The sequence below is a fragment of the Mauremys mutica genome, chromosome 1 (assembly GCF_020497125.1).
Source record: "Mauremys mutica isolate MM-2020 ecotype Southern chromosome 1, ASM2049712v1, whole genome shotgun sequence".
Classification (NCBI taxonomy): Eukaryota; Metazoa; Chordata; order Testudines; family Geoemydidae; genus Mauremys; species Mauremys mutica.
In genome coordinates this window covers 341070751-341095819 of record NC_059072.1, presented here as the reverse complement: position 1 = coordinate 341095819, position 25069 = coordinate 341070751, and the positions used below count along the sequence as shown (strand labels likewise).

Here is a 25069-nt window from a genome sequence, read left to right as displayed (position 1 = left end):
TGATGAAAGAAGACTTGGACATGTCATTGCTGGAAAACATAAGGTCATGTTGAACTATTATTACGGACATGTTTTATAAGAGTGTCTTATGATCTCTCTCAATGGGCTAATCAGATGAGTGGCTAAGTCATGTGTTATTCAATAATCTACTTGTTGGGAAGATTTTTTTTTCCAGACAAAAGTTAATTTCTGTCCAACAGCCTAGGATCGACAACAGGAACAGATATAAATAATGTTCGTGTATCATGGCTCAGTAACACTTCCTATTTTTCATGGAAGGCTCTCAAGGGATTGACACTGGTGATAAGCATGAAATAAAAAACTAGATCAGTAAACTTGTGCCTCACAGTGTCATTTTGATGGGAATAACGATTGTATCCATTTTACAGATGGGTAAACTGAGGCCCAGCCACCTTCAGAAACTTGCTAATGGTCACACTGCAAGTCAATGGCAGCGCTTGGAATAGACCGCTCCGATACACAAGGCTCATGGTCTCTTGCTCGCCAAGGGCTAGTCCTTGCTTTCCTTCACATGGAAGTAGTCTCCCTGCCTTCTATGTTCTCTGATTGGCTGAGTAAAGACTGCTCAGACTACAGTTCTTGCCATGAGGGTGCGTGTCAGATAATGCCCCTTGGCACTAAGTTAGCAGGGATGAGACAGAGAGGAGAATGATTTAGAGCAGGGGTAGGCAACCTATGACACGTGTGCTAAAGGTAGCACGCAAGCTGATTTTCAGTGGCACTCACACTTCCTGGGTCCTGGCCACTGGTTTGGGGGGCTCTGCAATTTAATTTTAAATGAAGCTTCTTAAACATTTAAAAAAAACTCTTTACTTTACATACAACAATAGTTTAGTTATGTATTATAGACTTATAGAAAGAGACCTTCTAAAAACGTTAAAATGTATTACTGGCACACGGAACCTTAAATTAGCGTGAATAAATGAAGACTCGGCACACCACTTCTGAAAGGCTGCTGACCCCGATTTAAAGGACCCCTGGTTCCACCCTGCTTCCTGCGCTCACCGGCCAGAGTAATTAGCTGGGAGCACAGGGGGGCAGTAACTTCCTTCCTCCCCAAGCAAGGGGGGTGGGAAGGGACTGTGCTTCCAAGGCACATTTCCTTCCCAGGTCGCCTCCTGGGGCGGTGCAGCTACCTCCCCACTTCTTACTCTGGGCTGAGCCTAACAGTTCAGTCTAGCCCTGATCAGTGCAGTATATATATATATATATATAAATATAACATGCCTCCAGTCCCAGTAGGACCTTGCAAATCTACTAACGTGCTTACTGCAGATCTCACTCACCCCCAGTGCTGGCCTCTCTCCACCTTCCAGCGAGGATTTCACAGCAAGGTGCTGCAAGGAGGGAGGCCCCGCATTTCTAAATTACATTTGCAAAATATATTGCAGAACCTTGACTTATTTACCAGGAAAAAACTAGTTATGCAAACTGGACCATGCTGGCCAAAGTGAATGAATGTCCATTGTTGCATCAAAGGGTAAACAAGGCCTCGTTGATCTTTAACACTGGGGTGTTTACCGTGCCCTTCACAATGAACCTCTCTGGCCCTTGCATTGGGAAGCTCACCACGCTGGTCCTACAGCTCACCACTATGGCTCTTCTCTGGCTAGCTCAGTCAATGCCCACCATCATGGCCATTTGCAAAGAGAAGCCTTTCCTCTCCTCTGGTACAGCCTTCTGCATGGCATTCTTCTCTCATTCCACCAGCCTCACTAACCTGGCTGGACAAAGAATCTACGCTGGCAGAAAGCCTCTCACTAGTTCCCTGAGCCAGGGTCAGAATGGAAAACTAAAAAGTTGTCCTGCAAAGCAGGGAGGGTGGGACAAAAAAACCTGGACTTGGGATGGTTTTTTCTGCTTCTTTTTGCGGGATAAAGAAAGCCTGAAAAGTTTTTGGTTTTGTTTCAACGTTTTATTTTCTGCTTGTGTTTTAACAGTAAAAATTCCTGGGGAAATCTCGGATTGCAGAATGAGTGGAAGGATAATGTCACAGTAATCTAGCGTGTGAAAGCTGAGCAAATTAGAGGGGGAAGGAACTTTAGTCAAGGCTGCCTAAAATGTTGGTTAATGAACATTTTGAAGATGTGGAGACCTTGTTAAAAAATCAGCACCCTCTCACCTCTTCAAACCAGAGAGAACAATTTACATCCACTGAGATCGTCTCCAACAAGTCAACCAGCAAAACTAGGGGAGACCAGAGTTGAGCTTCCTGATATTTCTAAGCTAGAAACAAGCTTGTCAGGCCTTCATTAAACATCATGAGCATAAAGAGGGTAAAAGATCAATTTTAAACAATCCTTCACAAGTCACCTTTAATAAACTGAGGTCATCTCCACCAGACCTGATTTCAAGTCATTGGCTACCACTTCAGAAGCACATTAGGATACTTAATGTGGATAGGACATGGACCACTACCTGAGGCAGGCATTCCCCCTGTCCACACTGCAGGGATGCGGCCTTTTAGCAAATGGAAGGGGAGTGGGGGTGGCCAACGTTCTAAAATGTGGCCAACATTCTAAAAAATGTGAGAATCCCGGACCCAGAGATTTACTCACTGGTGTGTTAATTTTGATGGAATAAAAGAGAGTCTAAGCTGTTAACATGATCCACTCACCATAGAATAATAAAAAGAGTTAGTCCTGGTTCAGGGTTTCGACTACAGAGGGTTTGGCCTACTGGGTCCCCTGGCAAACTAAACAAAGCCTTTTGAAATTGAAACTGAGTGGCTATGCAAAACAAACAAACAAACAAACAATCAAAATTTATCAAAGTCCCTTTTTCAGACTGAGCCTGTCAGTTACAGTCCCATAAGCCTGGTCTACACTAGGCGTTTAAACCGGTTTTAGGAGCGTAAAACCGATTTAACGCCACACCCGTCCACACTAGGAGGCACCTTATATCGATTTTAATGGCTCTTTAAATCGGTTTCTGTACTCCTCCCCGACGAGAGGAGTAGCGCTAATATCGGGATTAACATATCGGAATAGGGTTAGTGTGGCCGCAAATCAACTGTATTGGCCTCCGGGCTGTATCCCACAGTGCACCACTGTGACCGCTCTGGACAGCATTCTGAACTCTGATGCACTGGCCAGGTAGACAGGAAAAGCCCCGCGAACTTTTGAAATTCATTTCCTGCTTCCCCAGCGTGGAGAGCTCATCAGCACAGGTGACCACGCACAGTTCATCTGCACAGGTAACAATGCAGTCTCCTGAGAATCGAAAAAGAGCCCCAGCATAGACTGCACGGGAGGTACTGGATCTGATCGCTATATGGGGAGAGGATTCAGTGCTAACAGAACTGCGTTCCAAAAGACGAAATGAAAAAGTATTTGAAAGAATTTCTAAGGCTATGACGGATAAAGGCCACAGCAGTGACTCACTGCAGTGCAGAGTGAAAGTTAAGGAGCTCAGACAAGCCTACCAGAAAACCAAAGAAGCAAATGGAAGGTCCGGGGCAGGTCGAAAAACATGCCGCTTCTATGCTGAGCTGCATGCAATTTTAGGGGGCTGCGCCACAAGTACCCCACCCCTGACCGTGGATTCCGAGGTGGGGGTTGTAATCTCTGCCATGTCTGAGGATTATGCGGACGGGGAAGATGAAGATGAAGAAGAGGAGGACGACCTAGCAGAGAGCACACAGCACTCCGTGAGCCCCAGCAGCCAGGAGCTTTTTCTCACCCTGACGGAATTACTCTCCTCCCAGCCCTCCCAAGCAACTATCCCAGACATTGACGCCATGGAAGGGAGCTCTGGTGAGTGTACCTTTGCAAATAGCAAACATTGTTTTTTAAGCAAGCGTTTTTTAATGATTGATTTGCCCTGAGGACTTGGGATGCATTCGCAGACAGTATAGTTACTTAGAAAAGTTTGTTAACATGTCCGGGGATTGAGCGGAAATCCTCCAGGGACATCTCGATGAAGCGCTCCTGGAGGTACTCCAGAAGCCTTTGCAGAAGGTTTCTGGGCAAGGCAGCCTTGTTCCGCCCACCATGGTAGGACACTTTACCACGCCATGCATGTAGCAAGTAATCAGGTATCATTGCATGACAAAGCATAGCTGCGTATGGTCCCGGTGATTGCTGGCATTCAAGAAGCATCCATTCTTTATCTCACTGTGTTATCCTTAGCAAAGTGATATCATTCAGGGTAACCTGGTTAAAAATCAGGAATTTAAGTAAGGGGGATGGCCATTTTCCTACTGGGTTCGTGGACTGCAGCAGCTTAAAAAAAAATCCTTTCCTGCACGTAGCCAAGTGGCAGGAGGGGAGGAGTGAAATGCCGATGATCTTTTTCGTGTTTGGTCAGCGGGGATCTTCCCCAAGCTACCAGCCACGCAGTGGGTGGGGGGGTGGGAAGGGTGTTGATTAGCAGGGAGCTAGCATGGTATTAGCCATGCGTTGGGGGGAGGGGTAAATCACTACAGAAGCCGAAAGACAGTGGCTTACCATGGCCGCATGCAAGCTGAATTCTGATGCCCGGACCTGTGTCTGTGAGATCTGTAACTCCAGAGCTGCAGGCACTCAGTATTAAGATGAAAAATGCGACCTTGTAGGGAAATCACATGTGCTATGTAAGGTGAATAGTGCTGTTCACTGTGAAAGAGTATAACCATTGTTCTGTAAAATGTATCTTTTTAAATATTTCTCTCCCTCATGCAGCTGCAAATTTTTCAAGCGTCCCTCCTCCATCCCAAAGGCTAGCACAGATAAGGCGGAGGAAAAAGAAGACGCGAGATGAAATGTTCTCGGATATTATGGAAGTTACACGCAAGGAAAGAGCTCATCTGAATGAGTGGAAGGACGTGGTATCAAATTACAGGAAAGATGCCAGTGAACGTGAGGACAGGAGGGACACCCAAGATGAGAGGTGGCGGCAGGAAGACCGGCAGGAAAATCAGCGGTGGCGGCAGAAAGATCAGCGGTGGCGGGATGCAACTCTGGGGCTGCTGCGTGATCAAACTGACATGCTCCGGCGTCTGGTGGAGCTTCAGGAACGGCAGCAGGATCACAGAGTGCCGCTGCAGCCCCTGTATAACCACCCTCAACCCTCACCATGTTCCACATCCTCCTCACCCAGACGTGTAAGAACGCGTGGGGGGAGGCTCCGTGCACCCGCCCACTCCACCCCCGTGGACAGCCCAACCAGAAGGCTGTCATTACTGTGAAATTTTTTTAATGGCCTTCTCCATCCCTCCTATCCTCCTCCCAAACCACACCCTTACTTCTCTCCCTCTTTTTATAATGAATTAATAAAGAATTCATGATTTTTATACTATAGTGACTTTATTTGCATAAGTAAGCTGTACTCGAAGGGGGAGGGTGAGTTGCTTACAGGGAATGAGTCAATCAAGGGGGGTTGGGTGTTCATCAACAAACACAGCAGTCACACTGTACCCTGGCCATTGATGAAGCTCGTTTTCAAAGCTTCTGTGATGCGCACCGCTTCCTGGTGTGCTCTTCTAATCTCCCTGGTGTCTGGCTGCGCGTAATCAGCGGCCAGGTGATTTGCCTCAGCCTCCCACCCCGCCATAAAGGTCTCCCCCTTACTCTCACAGAGATTGTGGAGAATACAGCAAGCAGCAATAACATAGGGGACATTGGTTTGGCTGAGGTCTGAGCGAGTCATGTGCGCCAGGGCGCCTTTAAACGGCCAAATGCACATTCCACCACCATTCTGCACTTGCTCAGCCTGTAATTGAACAGATCCTGACCACTGTCCAGGCTGCCTGTGTATGGCTTCATGAGCCATGGCATCAAGGGGTAGGCTGAGTCCCCCAGGATAACGACAGGCATTTCAACATCCCCAACTGTTATTTTCTGGTCTGGGAAGTAATTCCCTTGCTGCAGCCGTTTAAACAGAGTAGTGCTTCTGAAGACGCGAGCGTCATGAACCCTCCCTGGCCATCCCACGTGGATGTTGGTGAAACGTCCCTTGTGATCCACCAGTGCTTGCAGCACCATTGAAAAGTACCCCTTCCGGTTTACATATTGGGTGCCCTGGCGCTCCGGTGCCAAGATAGGGATATGGGTTTCATCTATCTCCCCCCCACAGTTAGGGAATCCCAGTGCAGCAAAGCCATCCACTATGGCCTGCACGTTTCCCAGAGTCACAACCTTTTGTAGCAGCAGCTTAGTGATTGCTTTGGCTACTTCCATCACAGCAGCCCCCACAGTAGATTTTCCAACTCCAAATTGATTCCCGACTGACCGGTAGCTGTCTGGCGTTGCAAGCTTCCACAGGGCTATCGCCACTCGCTTCTCTACAGTGAGGGCTGCTCTCATCTTGGTATTATGGCGTTTCAGGGCAGGGGCAAGCAAGTCACAAAGTTCCATGAAAGTGCCCTTACGCGTGCAAAAGTTTCGCAGCCACTGGGAATCGTCCCACACCTGCAACACAATGCGGTCCCACCAGTCAGTGCTTGTTTCCCGGGCCCAAAATCGGCGTTCAATGGATAGAATCTGCCACATTACCATCAGGATCTCCAAAGCGCAGGGGCCCGCGGTTTGAGAGAATTCTGTGTCTACGTCCTCATCACTGTCATCGCCGCGCTGCCGTATCCGCCTCCTCCTCGCCTCGGTTTGAAGGTCCTGGTTCACCATATACTGCACGAGAGTACGCGAGGTGTTTAAAACATGCACGATTGCGGTATTGAGCTGAGCAGGGTCCATGCTTGCTGTGTTATGGCGTCTGCACAGTTCACCAAGCAAAAAAGGCGCGAAACGGTTGTCTGCTGCTTTCAGGGAGGGAGGGGTGAGGCTGTACCCAGAACCACCCGCGACAATGATTTTTGCCCCATCAGGCACTGGGATCTCAACCCGGAAATTCCAAGGGGCGGGGGAGGCTGTGGGAACTATGGGATAGCTACGGAATAGCTACCCACAGTGCAACGCTCCAGAAATCGACGCTAGCCTCGGACCATGGACGCACACCACCGATTTAATGTGTTTAGTGTGGCCGCGCACACATGATTTTATACAATTTGTTTTGCTAAACCGGTTTATGTAAAATCGGAATAATCCCGTAGTGTAGACATACCCTTACTCTGTCAAGCAATCATTCTTAGTGGGGAAGAAAGGGTTAGTTCTGTTGATTTTTGAGATGACTGCTGTGAATAGCGGTTATTTTTCCTGCTTTTGACAAAACAGATCGACACAAAACAAGAGATAGTCTGGTGAAGGTGGGAAAATAGGGCTCTACAAAGTGGCTGGTCAGTCATGGATGGTAAGCGGCCATGACAGCTCTTGCTCTAGATCCTGCCTGACGGCCCCAGCCTGGGATGCCATTTGGCTGGCTTGACTGGGTTCCTCTCCTTCATGATCCTTCCCAGGCTGCGTAGACTCATCCCATTGTGCCATTGCTGTGCAGTATAGGTGGTCTCAGGATCAGGTGAAAAGCCAAGAGAGAGGACCGGAGGAAGTTGGGAGATAGAGCAGGGTTTCACATGTAGGAGGCTGGGGTCTTTCATGATCCAGTGGTGATGGTCAAGCATCCTCACTAGCATGACGATGGTCTGGGCATCCCAAAGAGGCTTACCAACGAAGGACAGAGTCTCTGGAGCAAGACAGAGGCCTGGCAGCCTTTCTGCAGGGAATCCCTCATGAATCTGTTCTTCCATTTCCTTGAAGGCAAATGAAGACAAACACATGCAAAAGGGGAGTGGCAAAGACAGAAAATGCAGCTTTATCTGGCGCTGACTCTAACTTACAACCTCATTGCTGGAGAAACACAGGCACAGCATATGGTCTGGTCAGACACGCCAAGACCTGCCAAACTGGTACCAGCACTGGGCTGCTTTGGGCATTGTTTTGAGCTCCCTGTCTAGTCACAGGCTCACAGCAGTGTTGCAAAACGTGCAGTCTTGGCCAGCTAAGCCCAGTGTTCATTAAACAAAAAGGAAAAAGAGTTAGAAGAAAGAGAAGAAATAAAGTGAGGAAGGAAAATGACACAAAGAAGGAGGTGGAAGCAGGAAAACCAAGGCTTACATTCTAGGTGTTCGGGATTTAGCTGGCACTGGTGGAGGTGGCAGTGTCATCTAGGTCCCTCTCTCTGGCCCAGTCTGGTCAGGAAAATGAAGGCCCAGCAGTGTCATGGTGGATCCTTGGGTCCCAGGAGATGGTTGGCGTGGCAATCATGATGGTAGAGCTCACTGGTTTTCGTCCTACCTGTCCTCCACATTTTGTTCTCCCACCTCTCAAAAAGATCTCTTTTTTAAAGATTCCAGAAAGGGACGATGGGTGGAATGGTCCCTGGCCTAATTTTGTTCACCAATTAGGCCTAATTTCTGACGTGCCGTTTTGGGCCATTAATTTCCAGTTCCAAACTCTCGTTTACTGGTGATATTCTTAACACCGTCCTTGGGTGGGATCAGCAGACATTTTTGTTCAGCCAATCTAGTCTGTCTTAACTTTTGGGCCTTTTTCTAAACAATGTAATATAACAATGTGAGCTGGACTTTTGTTACCTTGGACAGCTGAGAGCACAGGTCTGTGCACAATAACCCACTCAGTCTTTTTGAAGCAGCTACTCTGCAGCCACTAGCCAAAGTCCTTTTCCTAGCAGACAAGTCCCTCCTGGCAAGAGCATGTAAGGTAGTAGGCATTTGTGTCAAAAAAAAAAAAAAAAAAAGGGTTGTCCTTCATCTTTCCTACAATCACATTATTTCTTTGAAACATAGGTGGTCACCAGCCCATGAACCAATGGGCAAGAATTGTGTCCTAGGTATCCAAACAGTTTTATCATATACACACACACAATAAACCACTTCACTAAACTCCAATTATTTTCAAAGGAAATTATGAGTTAAATATTCTGTACCCTGTAAAGTACTGCACTGTGACCGTATCAAGTCACCGTATCAGTAAACTGACAAGTGTAACACTAATGACTGGTAAATTGGCACAAGATAAACTCTGAGTGTAACTAATGGCCTCATTATTCAGTCCAGATGTTGCATGTATTTCAAAAACTTTGTTGGGATAAATCACTGAAGTTATGGGCTAAATTTGAAGACTTTATTGTAGTTAATCCATTATGATCTATTTGCAAGTAATGCCGTTGCAGCATAAGGCTGTTTGTCACTGTGATGCTTCCTGGGGCTACCCAGGGTTGTGAGGCTCCTGCCTACCCTTGCCCTTAGTATGAGGAAGCCGAATCTGTCAGCTCCCCAATTCCACTGTCCGCATGCAACACAAGCATTCTCCGCTAGGCCTGGCAGTCGCACCATCACTCTACAGGTTAGCAATTGGCACATTCCAACCCTCGATCCCTCCAAGCATCTCCCAAGAGTCCAGCCCTTGACACTCGATCCACTTCTTCCAAAGAATCAATACACCACCGCTTACCAGTTCCAACTCGGATCTCTGCTCCGCTTAACACACAGCACTTAGATATGTTAATGGTGAAATAAAGTATACGATTATTGAACAAAGCACGGACATTCAATTGCTATAGCAGCAAGAAGTAGAAATATTGGAAATAAAGGGTGACATACAAAATAACACACATTCTAGAGCCTAGACTTAATTAAGAAGATATTCTCGTGTCTAATAAAATATTGCTCACCCCAAACCCTTACAGTGCTTTACAGCTAGACAGGCTGTGACCCTTCTTTCTGAGATATGCATGTTGTCAGTTTGCCTCTTAGGTGAAGGTATGTCTTTTTGCTCTCCAAGATATATCACCTCATCTTTTGTCTTTACTCATAAATGGGATACCCCTCTGCAGTTCGTTTCATCCTGTAGATTTCCTTCCTTGTCGAATTCAGTCTCTCAGTTTGTACCTGGCTTAGCATGCAAATAGTCATACAATGTGAGGCATACAATACACAAGTGGTCAAAGAGGGAGATAGGTGTCAGTTACCTGCTGACTGAAAAGAAATCTCAGAGGTATGTTAGCTCCTGTTGACCTGCCTTATCTCCAAGACCTTAAGAGCAAAGTTTTCAGTATGGATACACAACTCCTTAAATATTATCTATACATACTGTGACCAAGTTCCTCCTCTGCCTGGGTGGGTCCTGCGCTTATTGGTGGATTTGCTTGCCTCAGAGATTCACGGCAGTTTGGCCACTTTTGCTAGTGGCTCAAACCTGCCATTCACTCAGCTAACCTCTCCACTGGCCAGCATGGGGAAAGGGAGGAGAACAATCCCCACAGTCTCTGCTGACCCACCTAGTAGGTCGGGAGACAGGCCAGGGACCTTCTCCTCTGGTGGGATTCACAGTTCAGGCAATTCCTCCTGTATCCAATAGGGATTTGGGCGGGGATGGGGGAAACCTGGGCCCATCCTCTACTCCGGGTTCCAGCCCAAGGCCCTGTGGATCACAGCTGTCTACAGTGTTTCATGTAACACCTGTGTGACAGCTACAACTCACTGGGCTACTTCCCCATGGCCTCCTCCCAACACCTTCTGTAGCCTCACCACAGGACCTTCCTCCTGATGCCAGATAGCATTTGTACTCCTCAGTCCTCCAGCAGCACACCCTCTCACTCTCAGCTCCTTACTGAATTGAGGTCCTTTTTAAACCAGGTGCCCCCATTAGCCTCCCCGTCTTAATTGAGTCTAGCAGCTTCTTAATTGGCTCCAGGTGTCCTAATTAGCCTGTCTGCCTTAATTGGTTCCAGCAAGTTCCTGATTGTTCTGGAACTTCCCCTGTTACTTTACCCAGGGAAAAGGGACCTGCTTAACCTGGGGCTAATATATCTGCCTTCTATCAGTCTCCTGTAGCCATCTGACCCGACCCTGTAACAATACATTTTGCAATGATTATGATGACCATTTGGCTATGGACTTTTGGTAGAGACCTCACATGCCACCCTTCGGTGAGCTATTATGCAGATATCTGACCCAGGGGATCCCTGTAAAACCCTATGCACCTCCCTGTATCTGCTGCTGGTTGGCATCAAGGGATCCCTGGTTCATAGTCACTAATAATCAAAACAATTACTTAATGCAGAGGCTCTCAGAGTGTGCTCCACTGGCCACTGGTGGTCCCTGAAGAGCTGGCAAGTGCTACAGTGTTGACCCTGCCTCTTGCTTCCAGCTGCTTTAAAAGATGTCCAAGTTCTTCATTGCAAAGAAGAGCCTGGATGCATGTGAAAGCAGCTATTCACAAAGCGGAGACCACATTAGCAACCTCATAACATTAGGAGGAGGAAAAAAGAAGATGTGCAGAGAGTGGAGCCAACGGCTAAGCAAAGTAACCAAGACCCAGATCCTCAAAGGTATTTAAGCAACTAGCTCCCACTGAATGCAATGGGGGTTAGGTGACTGAATACCTTTGAGGGTCTGGGCCTAAATTCTTTCCTGGTGTTCTTTTTCCAATTACATTAGATGCCGTAAGGATTTTGTATAATTATGAATGGGAAAGGAGGTTCTCCACAAACTACACATGTGTTTTATTAAGATGTGATCCTCATTAAGGAAAAGTGATCCCTTGCATTAATGTTTGAATGGTGCTTTGAAGTGGTGTTATAGCTAGAGTGGGGAGTTAGACACAGACAGTGCAGTGACTGAGTTAGAAAACAGACCAGTCATTATGCACTCAGCAGTATCTCAAACACAGCCTTGAACATTAGAACCTGTTTTACTGCAAGAGGGAGTGTTGATCAAGACACCAGGATTATCTCCTGCTCCTCACAGGGTCTTTGGTTTCCTCCTTTACAGGGATGGGCAGAAGGGGGCTGGGCTGTAACTTGTCATGAGAAGCAGCAGAAATTTAAGGAATAGTTGTTTGTTTGGCTCATGGGTACAACAGTGCATCTCTTTCCAGATCACAGAATTTACTGATTTATGGCCAGATTCAGAGTACTTTCACTCATGTGTTTTACTCTACAAGTGACCCCCAATGAGCTCAAGGTACTGGAGTAAGGTCATATACGCCATGAGCAATCAGAATCTGAATACAACCTCACTCCACAAATCGTACCATTGGTCTCAGTGGAACCACTAGTGAGGCTTAAGGTATCATTCGACACAAGTAAAGATAAAGGGCACCGAAATCTGGGCTTTATTGATTTCTAAAAATGGATCCTACATAATCTCATCAGCAACCACGTCATAATTTATACTGCAACCATGAACGTGTAGCTGACCAGTTATACTTTAAAAACTGCCTCTGTATCTGCTCAGAGTCTGAAAAATATAAACCAAAAGTTAAAATGAACACTCTCTGCTCCACAATTCTATTGCCTATCTGGCTAGAGTCTGTGGAACAGGCAGGCTTTGTAGGCCACCACTGGAGGAAATTAATTCCAGAATTGAGAGCCCTCCATTAAAGACACCCTGCCAGCCGCTCCCAGACATTTAAATTTTGGTCAAGCAGTGTAGTTGATTTTAGCTGCAACAGAAGGTCATGGAGATGTGACTTCTTGGGCAGATAGTCATGGGTGGACTGTGTACCACCAGCTCAAGAAGGCTAGTTCCCAACCCCACCCCTTCTGCCCAAGGCCCTGCCCCATCCATTGGAGCCCAGAGCCCACCCCCCCATGGCCACCAGCCCCTGCCCGAAGTTAGTGCCCCCAGCCCGGGAGCACCAGGAGGGCGAGTGGTGCATGCAGCCCCAGCTGGGGCCATGGCACAGGGGAACGAGGAAGAGCCAGAGCGGGAAGCAGGAGGGGGCTTGGGAGCAGAGCATGGGCAGGGCCACACCTGGCTGTTTGGGAAGGCACAGCCTTCTCCTGCCTATGATTCCCGCTGCCCATGGAGATAGTGCCCAAACACACAGTGCTTTATAAGTAACTAGCACCCTTTTCAATTGCACCTGGAAGTGAAGAGGAAGTCAAATACTGGAGGGCAGATATTTCCCTGCAGCCAGTTATCAGCATTCCCATATTACATGATTTGAGCTTCAGTCAGCTCACCCTCATTCAAGCCTCTATAGCAAATGCCCTTGGAAATCAGGGTCACTACCCCACCCAGTTTTATTATTGTTGGTGGTGATGGTGTAGGAGTAGAAGTAAATCTGACTGTTGTCCACATACTAATGAAACTGCAGCTCAAACTACCTCACTTCCCTCCTTCTCCTCCCCTCTCCCCCCAGCTGCCTCATATGTATGAGGAACAGGGGGGATAGAGAATACATTGGGAGGGAAGGTTCGCTCCCAGGTGCAGTATAGCCCTGCCCAGTGAGTGAGTGAAGGGTGGCATTAAAGTAGAACTTCACTCCAGTGAGGCAGTGTGGAAATAGGACATGCTCATAGATGGGAATGCTAAGGATGTCTAGGGGACAGTGTGGTCATTGCAGGTAATAAAAGTGACAAAGGGTCTTGGAGAGTGTGGTATATTCTCCCATGGACTCTAGGGTAATGTGAGAATTCCACCTGCAGCCTAAAAATAGTTGAGCCCAAATTCCCTTTTTTGCCCATATTTTCTGGTGACTGGGGGGAGTGATGGGCAGGACATCTCCTTCTACCTCCACTTTCAAGTAAAAATTAAAACAAAAAATCCAGTTCAAAACCAGGCCCAGGTCCATCTGCTTGCCCACCGGGAGCTACAAGAGATTAAATGTATCCCTCCATCCCTATGGTTTAAGTAACCAGCAACCTTTGCTGGGAGAATGGACAGGGTCAAGAGCTTTCTTTCTTCAGGGAGCTCTGATGCCCCTCTCCTTCCTCCCCCCTGCCTCCACTGTCCCAGTGAGTAGCTTTCGGGCTGGGACTTTCCACCTCAAAATGGCCTTTCTCTGGTTATGGGGAAGACTCTGCACCATTTAAATCAGTGGGAATTTTGCCCTTAGCTTCAGTGGGGGCTGGACTGGTCGCTAAATTGGCATGCAGTGGATTTAAGCTCTGCCGTCAACTGAGACTTGTGCAGCTTGGAAATCAGGCTGCAAGTATAGTGTGCTGGCCCAGGCCCACAGATGATGACAGATCACATCACAAATCACAGGCAGTCTCTGTGCAAGAGTGAAAGAAGAAGCACATTTAAGGACATGGGGCTTCTTCTTTATGACTGCAGAGCAGTAATTTCAAGGGAGCTTAGCTGAGAAATCACCATGACTATCTTCTTTGTGCATATGACCCAAAATGTTTGGCATCCTACTAAGGGCATGATCTACTGAGGACGTAATGTGTTCAGCATTAATGCAAGGCTCGTTTGCTCGTGATAGAGCCTAATGCTGTTATAGACTTTCCAGCTTGTTAAACATTTGAATAGTATCTGTGCGAATGTGTCTGTCTCTGAAGGTGAAAATGGCATGGATGGGAAACAAACTCATTTGTAATACAATGCTGCTCTCTTCAATATGAGGGGCAGACCCGGGCAAAAAGTAACAGGAGTCGATCCAAGCTAGGAAAATGCAAACCAATATATCAGAGAAAGAAATAATCCAACATGCATGTGCTCAGTGGGACAGGGAAACCTGGAAGCTATAATTCTGAAAGATACCTAGGGAGTGATAGTGAACAGCAAATTAGACATGTTTGCAGCATAATACATTGTGGCTTCAAAACAGTTCTCGACTGTATTTGCCAAGCACACCACTGCAGGCCAAGTAGATAATAGTGTCTGTCTCCAAGGCTCTAATTCAAACTATGCCTGGTATTTTTGGTTTAAGGTTTAGGCACCACCTTCCAAAAGTACACCGACAAATTGGAGGGAGCTCAGAAAAGAACAACAAAAAGATAAGGGGGATGCAGGGACTGAAAGATTAACAGAGCTAATTATCTACCTCTTGGCTAATCAATCGCTAAAGGAGGATTGGATAACAGACTACAACTATTTGAAGGGTGTGAAATCCAAGTTGCAAGAGTATTTATATAGGGACATACTCTGAAATATAACTACGAGTAATAGGATGAGGTTAAGATAGGGAAAAGGTAGGCTGTGAATTAGGAAAAACTTCCTGGAGTATTGGATTGTGGAATACCCTCCCCATGGATGTGCCGGAAACACAGTTGCTTGGAATTTTTAGAACTTGCCTTGATTAAAACACTAAAGTCATAGATTTTTTAAAGGCCAAAATGGACTATTATGCTTACTTAGTCTGAGCTTTTGTAGAAAACAGGCTGTACAGCTTCACCCAGTAATTCCTGCATCAAGCCCATAACTTCACAGAGCATATTTTTTAGAAAGGCATCAGGTGATGGAGAATCCACCTCATCCCTTGTTAAATTGATCTAATAGTTAATTACCCTCCCTGTTTAAAGTTTGTGCTTTATTTCTAGTCTAAATTTAATCCAGTTTCAGCTTCTAGTTATTAGATCTCATTATGCCTTTTTTTCTGCTACAATAAGAATACTAAAAGATATCCCATCAGGGATACTCCTGCAGTGGCACGGGATGGCACTGAATGAGCTAGTTTTGTCTTTTCCATCTCTTACTTCTATGTCTCAATGAGCTATACTGTGCCCAAAGACCTCACTGGAAAGTATAAATTCATTCTAGAAATAATGCAGCCACCCGGGGCTCTCATCTCCACTGGTGCTGTGTATAGTATAGCAATTGTCAATGCTCAGCACCATTCAGAATCGAGCCCCATGCTTTTACTGCTGAGCAAATTATGGGCTTGATCCTGCAATTTACTACCACGTGTAGCTCCACTGAAATGGACAATTGATCTACTCATGCGAGTAAGCACCATGTTTGGTAGTACATTCAGTGACCACTGAAGTGGGGAGCTTATAAAACTCAGACTGATAAATCTGCAGGGTCTTCTGATTTTAGTGTTGCCCTAATACAAAGCCAAACCTACCCATTTGTGTTGTAGGATAAAGGGCATTGCTTCCTCTGCAAGGCTAAGCATTGCCTTATAAAGATATTTTCCAGAATGAGACCCAGAGCAGCTCTGGAATTTCACTTGTCCTCTCTTATACTTTGGATATTTGTATTTTGCTCGCAGTGGTTCTCGACAGAATAAAAGACACAAAACAAAACACTGCTTGTGTTCACTGCCTGTCCCCAATCAAATTTACTTCCCTCTGATTTTCAAGCAACTTGTTTTCCACACCAGCCAGCTGCCTTACTCATGGTAGCTTTAATACCAGAATTGTGCTGGTTTGAATTTAAAGTGTAGCTTACAGAAGTTATTTTCTATTTTACATTGGTCAGCAACTAAAACTCCTTAGAAGCCAGACACTAGAACTCAGATGGTAACTTCTGTTTGTTATTGAGCACTGTGCTGACCTTCATTGAGATTTTTGGAGTTTAGCAATCCAGTTTAAGTACTGTAATTCTCTCTGTCATGTGTGATCACTCAGAGATTGTGCTAGCCACTGAATACTACTGCTTGGTGTAATTGCTTTCAAACCTTCTGCTGCCTGACTGAAAGCTACATCATATGATCCAACAGCACATGATTAGCAGTTTAATATAGTCTCTGGAACAAGGCATGCAAAAGAAGTTTTTAAAAACTGTGAGTACATGTCTCATTAGAGATGCTGCATCTGTTTTTAAATAGTTTTAAGATTGTGCATAAACCATCTTCTGTGGTGATAGTAGTTTTGATAGTACAGTGCCAAATTCAGAGCTCAGATATGAGCTAGCTCATCTGTCTATGCCAAATACACAAGTATATGAAATCCCCTTATTCAAAAAGAATGCTAAGAATTTTCTTATTTCACTGGCCTCAGTAGGTGTAATTCTAGAGTAAGTCAATAAACCTAAAATACAGGTCAGAAGTCAGAATGTAAGTAGAGCAGATAAAATTTTCTTTGCAGTTCCTTACTTGTAAAGGTAACTTCTTAATTCATTTGAATGAAAAAGGCCTTGCTTTGTGTTATAGTAGTATAAAAAATTCTGAGTTATAGTAGTAGTATTTACGGTTCCTCTCTCTTATATAGACTAAATGAAAAATTGGTACTGACATGCTAAATATGCTGTTGAGACATATTTACATTTTGCTCACTGAAACCCAATTAATGGTTATAAAGAGAGACTGTGAAAATGAAAATTCATGATTTTAATTAGAAGCAAAATATAGGCCAATGCAAAAAAAAAAAAATCTTTCCCAAAATATCTATTGCAATGATGTGGCCTTATTCTGTTTAAAAAATGGAAATAAAACAGGCATGATAGAATATTGTTCCTTTTTTATTCTTTTTCTCATGATGTAGAATAATTTACCAAATTTTGCTTTATATTACTGTAAAATGTCTAGGAAATATTAGTAAACCATTTATTGACAAGTGAGGTTATTCCTCAAATAGAAATAGTGATTTTTTAAAAAGCGGTGTGAATAGCTCTATTGGATTGCACCAGGGGGGAGGAACAGAAAGGAAAAAAATCGAAGAAGTTTGCTAAACTAACGCAACAATAGCCTTTCCTCGGTTAACAACTGCAAAAATCACATTAACAATCCTGATGAGCCTTTTCTTCCTCCAGAAAACGTACAATGAGGAGACCATTTTTCCTACTCCCACAAAAAAAACCCCAAACCCCAAAACCTCTTAAGATTGTCAGGCAAGGTGGGTGAGAACAATTTGAATGAGAGGGGAAAAAATCATAAAAGTGATGAGAGACTCTGTCAATGTGCCCCTGTCACAGTGTGCATGTACATGGGTGGGGAAGAAGATGAGCGAGACTAGGCAGAACTGCCTTAGCACTGAATCCCCAAGGGGAGGGCGTACCCTCCTTCCTCCATCCTTGGGGGGAGCGCTGAAGTTTTGATCTAACCTGAGGTGTTCTCTCCTAGGTCTCCTCCATTGTTTTTAAAGCATCAGGAGTTCCCAGTTCAAAGGTTGATGCTGTTTTGGGTTAATACTTTGTGCAATACTAGACAGATGTGGGGGCAAGGGAATTGGACCCCTCCCTCTGTCACTTCCCTTCCCCTCTGTACTAACCAGCAATATCCCAGAGCTGCAGCCGTACCACCGTCTCAGCATCCCAGTTGAGCACCTTCAAGGCAAAGTCCACCCCAATGGTGGCCCGGTAGTGAGGGGAGAAGTTCTGGTGGACGTAGCGCTTGATGATGCTGGTTTTGCCCACGCCCAGGTCCCCAATCACCAGTAGCTTGTAGAGATGCTCATTCTGACTAGGCTTCTGCATCTTCCCTGCTGCTGCTGCTCCCTGATTGCATGCTCTGCTGGTAGGATTCTGCCAGGCTGAGCGGGAGAGAGGGAGTGAGGAACCAGGGAGGGAAGAAGTGAAGGGAGGTGGAGGCTCTCTCCCCTATCACAGAAGCAGCAACGCCCAGATCCAGCAGCCAGCAGAGCTGGAGGTGAAAGAAACATGAGAGCAAATCAAGCAGGAAAAGTCTTCCAACAAAGTTTTCTTTTTCTTTTTTTTTTGCAGAGTTCAGTGTGAGGTGTGTCTGTGGGATAAGTAATACCGTGGGGACTAAAGGGTTTGCATGGAAGACAATGCAATAGACAGCCCTGGCCATGTTTCACTGCTTGTTGCACTGAGAGTCCCTCATGTGTGAATTAGATTTAAGGCAGGTTTTTTTAAGAACACTCATCCTTTAATAATGGATATTTTCCCCTCTGTGTGTTTCAACAAGCACACAACATACCAGGCATTACAAAAAAAGAAGAAAAAGAAATTTCCTTTCAGATCACCACAGCTTGGCTAAGACCTGGTGTACACTTAAAAGTTTTACTGATATACCTATGGTTAGGGATGCAAGGTGTTTTTTAGCCACTAAAAGCCTTCATGTGAATGAAGTTATTCCAGTGCAAAGGTGACTTATTCCCTTTCCCGCATAGGAATAGTTATGCCAATGTAAAGCATCTTTATATCAATATCACTGCTTCCATATTAAAGGATTTGTACCACTTTAACTGTACTGGAAAAGTTAAGATTGTATACCGTTTAAGGGTAGACAAGCTCATAGCCACTCCACACAACTGATTTAGTGTTGCTCTTCCTGTTCATAGAACTGGAATCTAAAATGAAACGATGCACACCAGTTCCAGCAGTGTTTTCCTGGAATGCTGATAAACTTCACTCATGAGAAACAGGACAGTATTGCAGAATATGGACGTTGGTGGTCATTGCTCTGTTTGCCAAAATCAAAAACCCAACCCTGCAAAAACATATATGTATACTTAACTTTACACAGTGTGAGTGGTCCCATTTGCCTAGGCTAGGAGACCTAGGCTTTAATTTTGAGAGCTATCATGGTAATCAGAAGTTAGGAATTGTGGAAAATTGATAAGAGAAGCCAAGGGACACAGAAGACCTCTATGGCCAGCAGTGTTAAGGACAATAAAAAGAGCTCTTTAAATATATTAAGAACAAAAAGAACCCTGGTCCATTAGTAGATGAAAAGGGTAGAATTATCAGTAATAATGCAGAAAATTCAGAAGTGTTCTGTAAGTATTTTTTTTCTGTATTTGAGGAAAAACAGATGATACAGTCTTATTACAAGGTGATTATAAAACTCTTTCCATTCCACTAGTATCTCTGGAGGATGTTAAATAGAAACTACTAAAGTCAGACATTTTTAAATTAGCAGGTCCAGATAACTTACATCTAAGAGTTTTATAAGTTGCTGAGGAATTCACTGGACTCTTAATACTGATAAGTCTGTGAGCACTGGGAAAGTTCTAGAAGACTACAAGAAAGCTAGTGTTGTACCAATATTTTAAAAAGGGCAAATGGGATGTCAGCCAGACATGGATCCCAGGCAAGATAATGAAGCATCTGATACATGACTCAATTAACAAAGAATTAAACGAGGGTAATGTAATTAATGCAAATCAACATGGTCTTATGGAAAATACATCTTGTTGAAGTAATTGATATTTTTGATGAGATTATAAGATTCATTGATAAATGTAATAGTGTTGATGTAATATATGTAAGCAGAGTCAGGATGAGATCTACCCTGACATCTGGTGGTACATTATGAGGAGTGGGCAAAGGAATTTTAGGAATGTGCATTTGCATTGGTAAACCCACTCCACTTAGCATAACACACAGCAGCATGGGATGGTTATTTTCACACTGTGGAATCCCCAATTTCTTTGTTATTGGGGCAGGAAGGAGAAAAAAGTGCTGTTACCTTAATTATGTGAATGAGGAACTACAAGACTGCTTTATGACAGAAATGACTCAACCTACATTAAATAGTACTTGCTAGACAAGGGACATGGGTTCCAAAACCCAGTGAAGGGAGAGAGGCTGGGGACTGGTGTGTGTGTGTACCTGATGGTATGGGCCCCTTTTGAGGGTCTGGAACACCAATTGCACATCCTCCTCTCTCCACTGTTAAAGAGCAGAGCTAATTTTGAATCCTTTAGGAGTCCATCTGGAGGCTGCTGACCTGAATTCACATTGGGCCAAGGTGGTACTGGGGCTCCTTTACTACAAGAGCTGAAATCACTAAAAGAGCTAAGCTTACTGAGCTGAAATCACTGAGTGGGGAGCCTGAAGATCGATCGCTAAGCAGCTGGCAGAGCGGAGCAGTCTGCAGCATGTTGGCACAGCCCGTGGAGCAGTGTGGAGCGGTTCATGTGGACGGCTGATGCGGTTCACGGGTTGGCTGGAGGAGCGGCACAGCTGGTGGAGTGGAGCCAGTCGTGGTGAAGGCTACAGCAGAACTCCACGGAGAAGCGGGGCAGTCGGCCCTGGCCCACGTAAGGTGTCCCTTAACACCCTGCGTGTGCCCCCCCCCCATTTCCACCCAGGCTGGGGGGGTAAAACTCTGCAGATAAACTTTTGAACTCTGGGGTGGCACTGACCAGAGACAGAGACTCTTGGGTTGTTGGACTTTGGGGTGATTGGACTTAAGACCCTAAGGGGGAAAGGACAGTGCCAAATGTACTTGGGGGTGGGTTTTTTGCTTATGGTTTGTGTATAGTCCTGTTTGTGGTGTCTCTCCAACGTGATGCCGCATTGTTTCCCTCCTTTATTAAAAGGATTTTGCTACACTTGGACTCTGTGCTTGCGAGTGGGGAAGTATTGCCTCCTAGAGGCGCCCGGGGGGGTGGTAGGTAATTGTCCCAGGTCACTGGGTGGGGGCTCGAGCCGGTTTTGCATTGTGTTATTGAAACGGAACCCCTGGATACTGAACCCGGCCCTTGTTGCTGCCAACTCAGAGGGGCAGAAGGGTTACATATACTTAGACTTCTGTAAGGCATTTGACTTGGTACCACACGACATTTTGATTAAGAAACTAGAATGATATAAAATTACTATTGCACAACAAGTACCTACATGGAGAGCAACTATTTAATAATGGGCTCTTCAGTCTTGCAGAGAAGGGAGAAAACAATCCAATGGCTGGAAGTTGAAGCTAGACAAACTCAGATTGGAAATAAGGTATAAATTTTTAACGATGAGAGTAATTAATGAATGCAACAACTTGCCAGTGATCGTGGTGGATTTTCCATTATAGATGATTTTTAAATATGGTAACAAATGTGGTAAGAGAACTTAAATAGGAAGTAGATTGATAAAGAATATTTATAAATATTTAAATGGAAAAAAAATGAAGTTATTTCCATTTTGCCGAGTTTGAACTAATCCATTTATTCTTTTTTCAATTTTTTTACATTTTTTCATAGACATTTTATCCAAATGTTAATTTAAATGATTAGTGAAAAGTTTCATTTATTAAAATACAGGTTTTCAGTAAACAAAACATTCCAATAACCATTTCAATAAGATTTTTCATAAAAACTTCTGTACAAATTGAATTTAAAAGTTTTGCAAAAAATTTTGTGAAAATGGAAAATTTCAAAAAAGTCAAGTTTTTCTTGAAATTCTTTTGTTTTAAAAGATAAAATAAACCCTTTCTTTCAAAAAATTTCAATCCACTCTTGTTTGCAGCCCTTCTATGTGGAACGATGACACTGATAGGCTACGACTTTGTCACGGAGGTCGCGGAAGGCACAGAATCCGTGACTTCCAAAGACCTCTGTGACTTCAGCCCTGGCCACTGGGAGCTGTGAGATACCCTTGCTGCCTGAGGCAGAGGGTTCCCAAGCTTTCAGCTACCAGGGGCAGTAGGGGTACTCCACAGCTCCCAGCCGCCGCCACAGGCATGGGGGGGGATCCCCACAGCTCCCCTCCAGCCATGCCAGCAGGGGCTCCCCAGCAGCTCCCCAGCCACCACCCCAGGGCAGGAGGACCCCCAGAGCACCCCACTGCAGCTGTGGGGTAGGGGGACCCAGCAGCTCACCAGCCGGTGCCACAGGATAGGGGGATTCCCACAGCACCCTCCTGCAGCTCTTCACTGCAGCAGTGGCAGGGGGATCGCTGCAGCTCCCCACCACTGCAGCAGCAGCAGCAGGGAGATCCCTGCAGCTCCCCGCCACCACAGTGGGGCAGAGTGACCCCCACAGCTTCCCTGCTGCCGTGCAGGGACAGGGGGACCCTGCAGCTCCCGACTCACCCTGTGGCAGCAGGGGGACCCCTGTAGCTCCCCACCTCTGGGGAGGGGGCAGGGGGATACTGCAGCTTCCTTCCACTGCTGGTGGCAAGGGGGACCCTGGAGCTCTGAGCCCCCACCGGTGGTGGGGGGGCCCAGAGCTCCCAGCCACCCCACAGCTGCCCAGCCCCTTCCCATTTTATCATAGATATTTTTGGAAAAGTCAGAGAATGTCACGGCTTCTGTGAATTTTTCTTTATTGCCCATGACCTGTCCATGACTTTTACTTAATATATCCATGACAAAATCTTAGCCTTACTGACAGGGCATGCCTACACTGTATATTGGAGGTGTGATTGAGCACATGTGGCATACCTCTCTTTAATTGGGCTAGCTTGTTAAACACAGCAGTGAAGCTATAGCAGCATGGCATTAGCTTTACAAGCCCGCCTGGGGACGTCTAGCTGCCTTGGCTTCATTGCTATTTTTTGTGAGTTGTCTCAATGACGGCTTGCTTGGGTATGCCTTGATGTGCTGGGATCACACCTCCTCACTGTGTCTTGGACAAACCCAGAGTCTAAATAGCTGCTATGTTGACTGTAGCCAGCCAGACTGAAATGACAACAATTTAGGGGAAAAGTCAACATACTCCATCCAAACAGTTGTTAACTTTGGCCCGATCCTGTGTTGTCAAACCACGCATTGAATCTGCATTGTTACCTTTGGGTATACAACATGTGACTCTTATTCCTGCATATCTCTAGAACACAAATAAATTGCACTTACACAGCATTTACCAGCCAAGGATCTCCAAGTGCTCACTACACACCTGTGAGAAAGGGTGCATTAGTGACCCTATTTCACAGACTAGAAAACTGATGCAAAGAGTGGTTAGGAACATAGAAAATATAGGAATTTACATGTTGGAGTAGACCCAACATCCATTTAGTCAGTATCTTATCTCTGACAGTGGCCAATACTAATGGCCAAAGGTGCAAGAAACTCCACAGTAGGTACATGTAGGATAATTTGCCACCTATTAATGTCTTATTCCAATCTCTAATAGTCAGAGTTTGGCTTAAACCCTGAAGCATGAGGTTTTATGTCCCTTTCAAAATTCTTGTTAGTATTCGCTATTATAATGCTGGATATTCCTGTTAGTCATAAAAATGTCCAATCCCTCTTTGAATCTTGCTAAACTCATGCCATCAGAGACCTCTTAAAATAATAGACTCAAAAATGATAGAATCGTAGGACTGGAAGGGACCACAAGACAATCTTTTCTCTCTATTGTTGGTGCGTGACCTTATTCTATACATCTCGACTAGTCCATCAGTCTATTTCTATGAGATCCAGGGAATAAGCATACTGTAAACAAAATATCAAATTATTCGGTACTTTAATGTTCAGCTTTTAATAATCTGTGTCTCCTCTAACAAACACATATAGACTAATTGTTTTATTGTCAATACAAACTATTTTTAAAATGACAATGTATGTGACAATAATAGTTTCTCATATTATTTTACCTTTGTAATCCAAGTACTTGCATCCCCCATTCTCAGCTCCGATTTATTGTCATCTCTTGCTATGCTACGTCTGTTTCAGGTATAAAATCCTTGTGGCGGGAATTTGTCACTTTTAGTGGCCTGGTAGGTGTTCCATACACGCCAGGCATTCTATAAATAACAAGAACAGAAAGCTGCAACAAACTAAATGTAGTCATTTGAGGGAAGATGTGTAACCCTGTCTACAGCAGTGTTTTTTAGGATTTCTCTCATTACAGCTCTGACATCAGTGCCAGAGATCAGTCTTTTGGGCCAGTAGGGTGACCAGACAGCAAGTGTGAAAAATCGGGACAGGGGTGGGGGGTAATAGGCGCCTATAGAAGAAAATGCCCCAAATATCGGGACTGTCCCTATAGAATAGGGACATCTGGTCACACTATGCGCCAGGGACCATGGCTGAAGTTCTTATCTCATTGAAGTCGGTAGTAATTGGGGCCCAGAATTTCACCACGTCTTTGTACAGCACTTAGTACAGTAGGGCCTCAATCCTCACCAAGGACTTTGGTTGCTGCTGCAATACAGGCAAATAATATTTTCCTGGGTGGTGCAATGGCTTTCTGCAAAAGTAGTTGGGTTTCCATAGTTTTAGTCAAAGAGGCTGACTGGGACTATGGGAAATGCATGTACTTAACTCATATGCACTTAACTATCTAGGTTTTTATACAACACCCATCAGTGCAGTTTCTGATTGCTTCACATGTCTTAGATGGCAAGGACTGTGCTCTCAGTCAAACAGTATACAACAGAATTTGCTTTATATAGAGCAGAGAAGGCAGTAAAATAAAAAAAAATTACACAAAACTCAAATGACACAGGACTATTTTGTACTTTAGATTTTTCTCTTTAAAAGTAATATGAATCATAGAAAAGAAGTTTTAAGCCTAGGCTTCTGCCAAACTCTGAGATCATAGATTATTTTTATGCTGTGTCTTGATATCTGTAGCTTGCTAAATAAGAGAGAGTTCACCTTTCATTAACACGTTATCTCCTTCATTTGTCATGGCACATTCACTGACTGTTATGGGGATACTAACACATAGCAGAAACATCCTTTTACCAAGAAATATACTGTTTTAGGGAAAGCTGTACATTTCCTTCCACTTTTCTCCTTAAGACAAGAAAGATTGCATTCATTTGGATTTAGCTCTATTTCTAAAGTTCTTCTGATGAAGACATTCCTTGGGGTGAATTGACTGTTGACTCATCAAACACACCTGTAATGGAATG

The 25069-nt window shown here is 44.9% G+C and overlaps 1 protein-coding gene across 1 annotated transcript in view; it reads right to left on the bottom strand.

Moving 5' to 3' along the window:
- The window catches only part of RAB38 (RAB38, member RAS oncogene family), a 34107-nt gene extending 16066 nt beyond the window's left edge, over positions 1-18041 (bottom strand). The window contains exon 1 of the mRNA XM_045000834.1: positions 17800-18041. Coding sequence (XP_044856769.1) covers positions 17800-18004 — 205 coding nt within the window. The 5' untranslated portion in view covers positions 18005-18041. The remainder of the gene's footprint in view (positions 1-17799) is intronic.
- Between the last annotated feature and the right edge of the window lie 7028 nt (positions 18042-25069).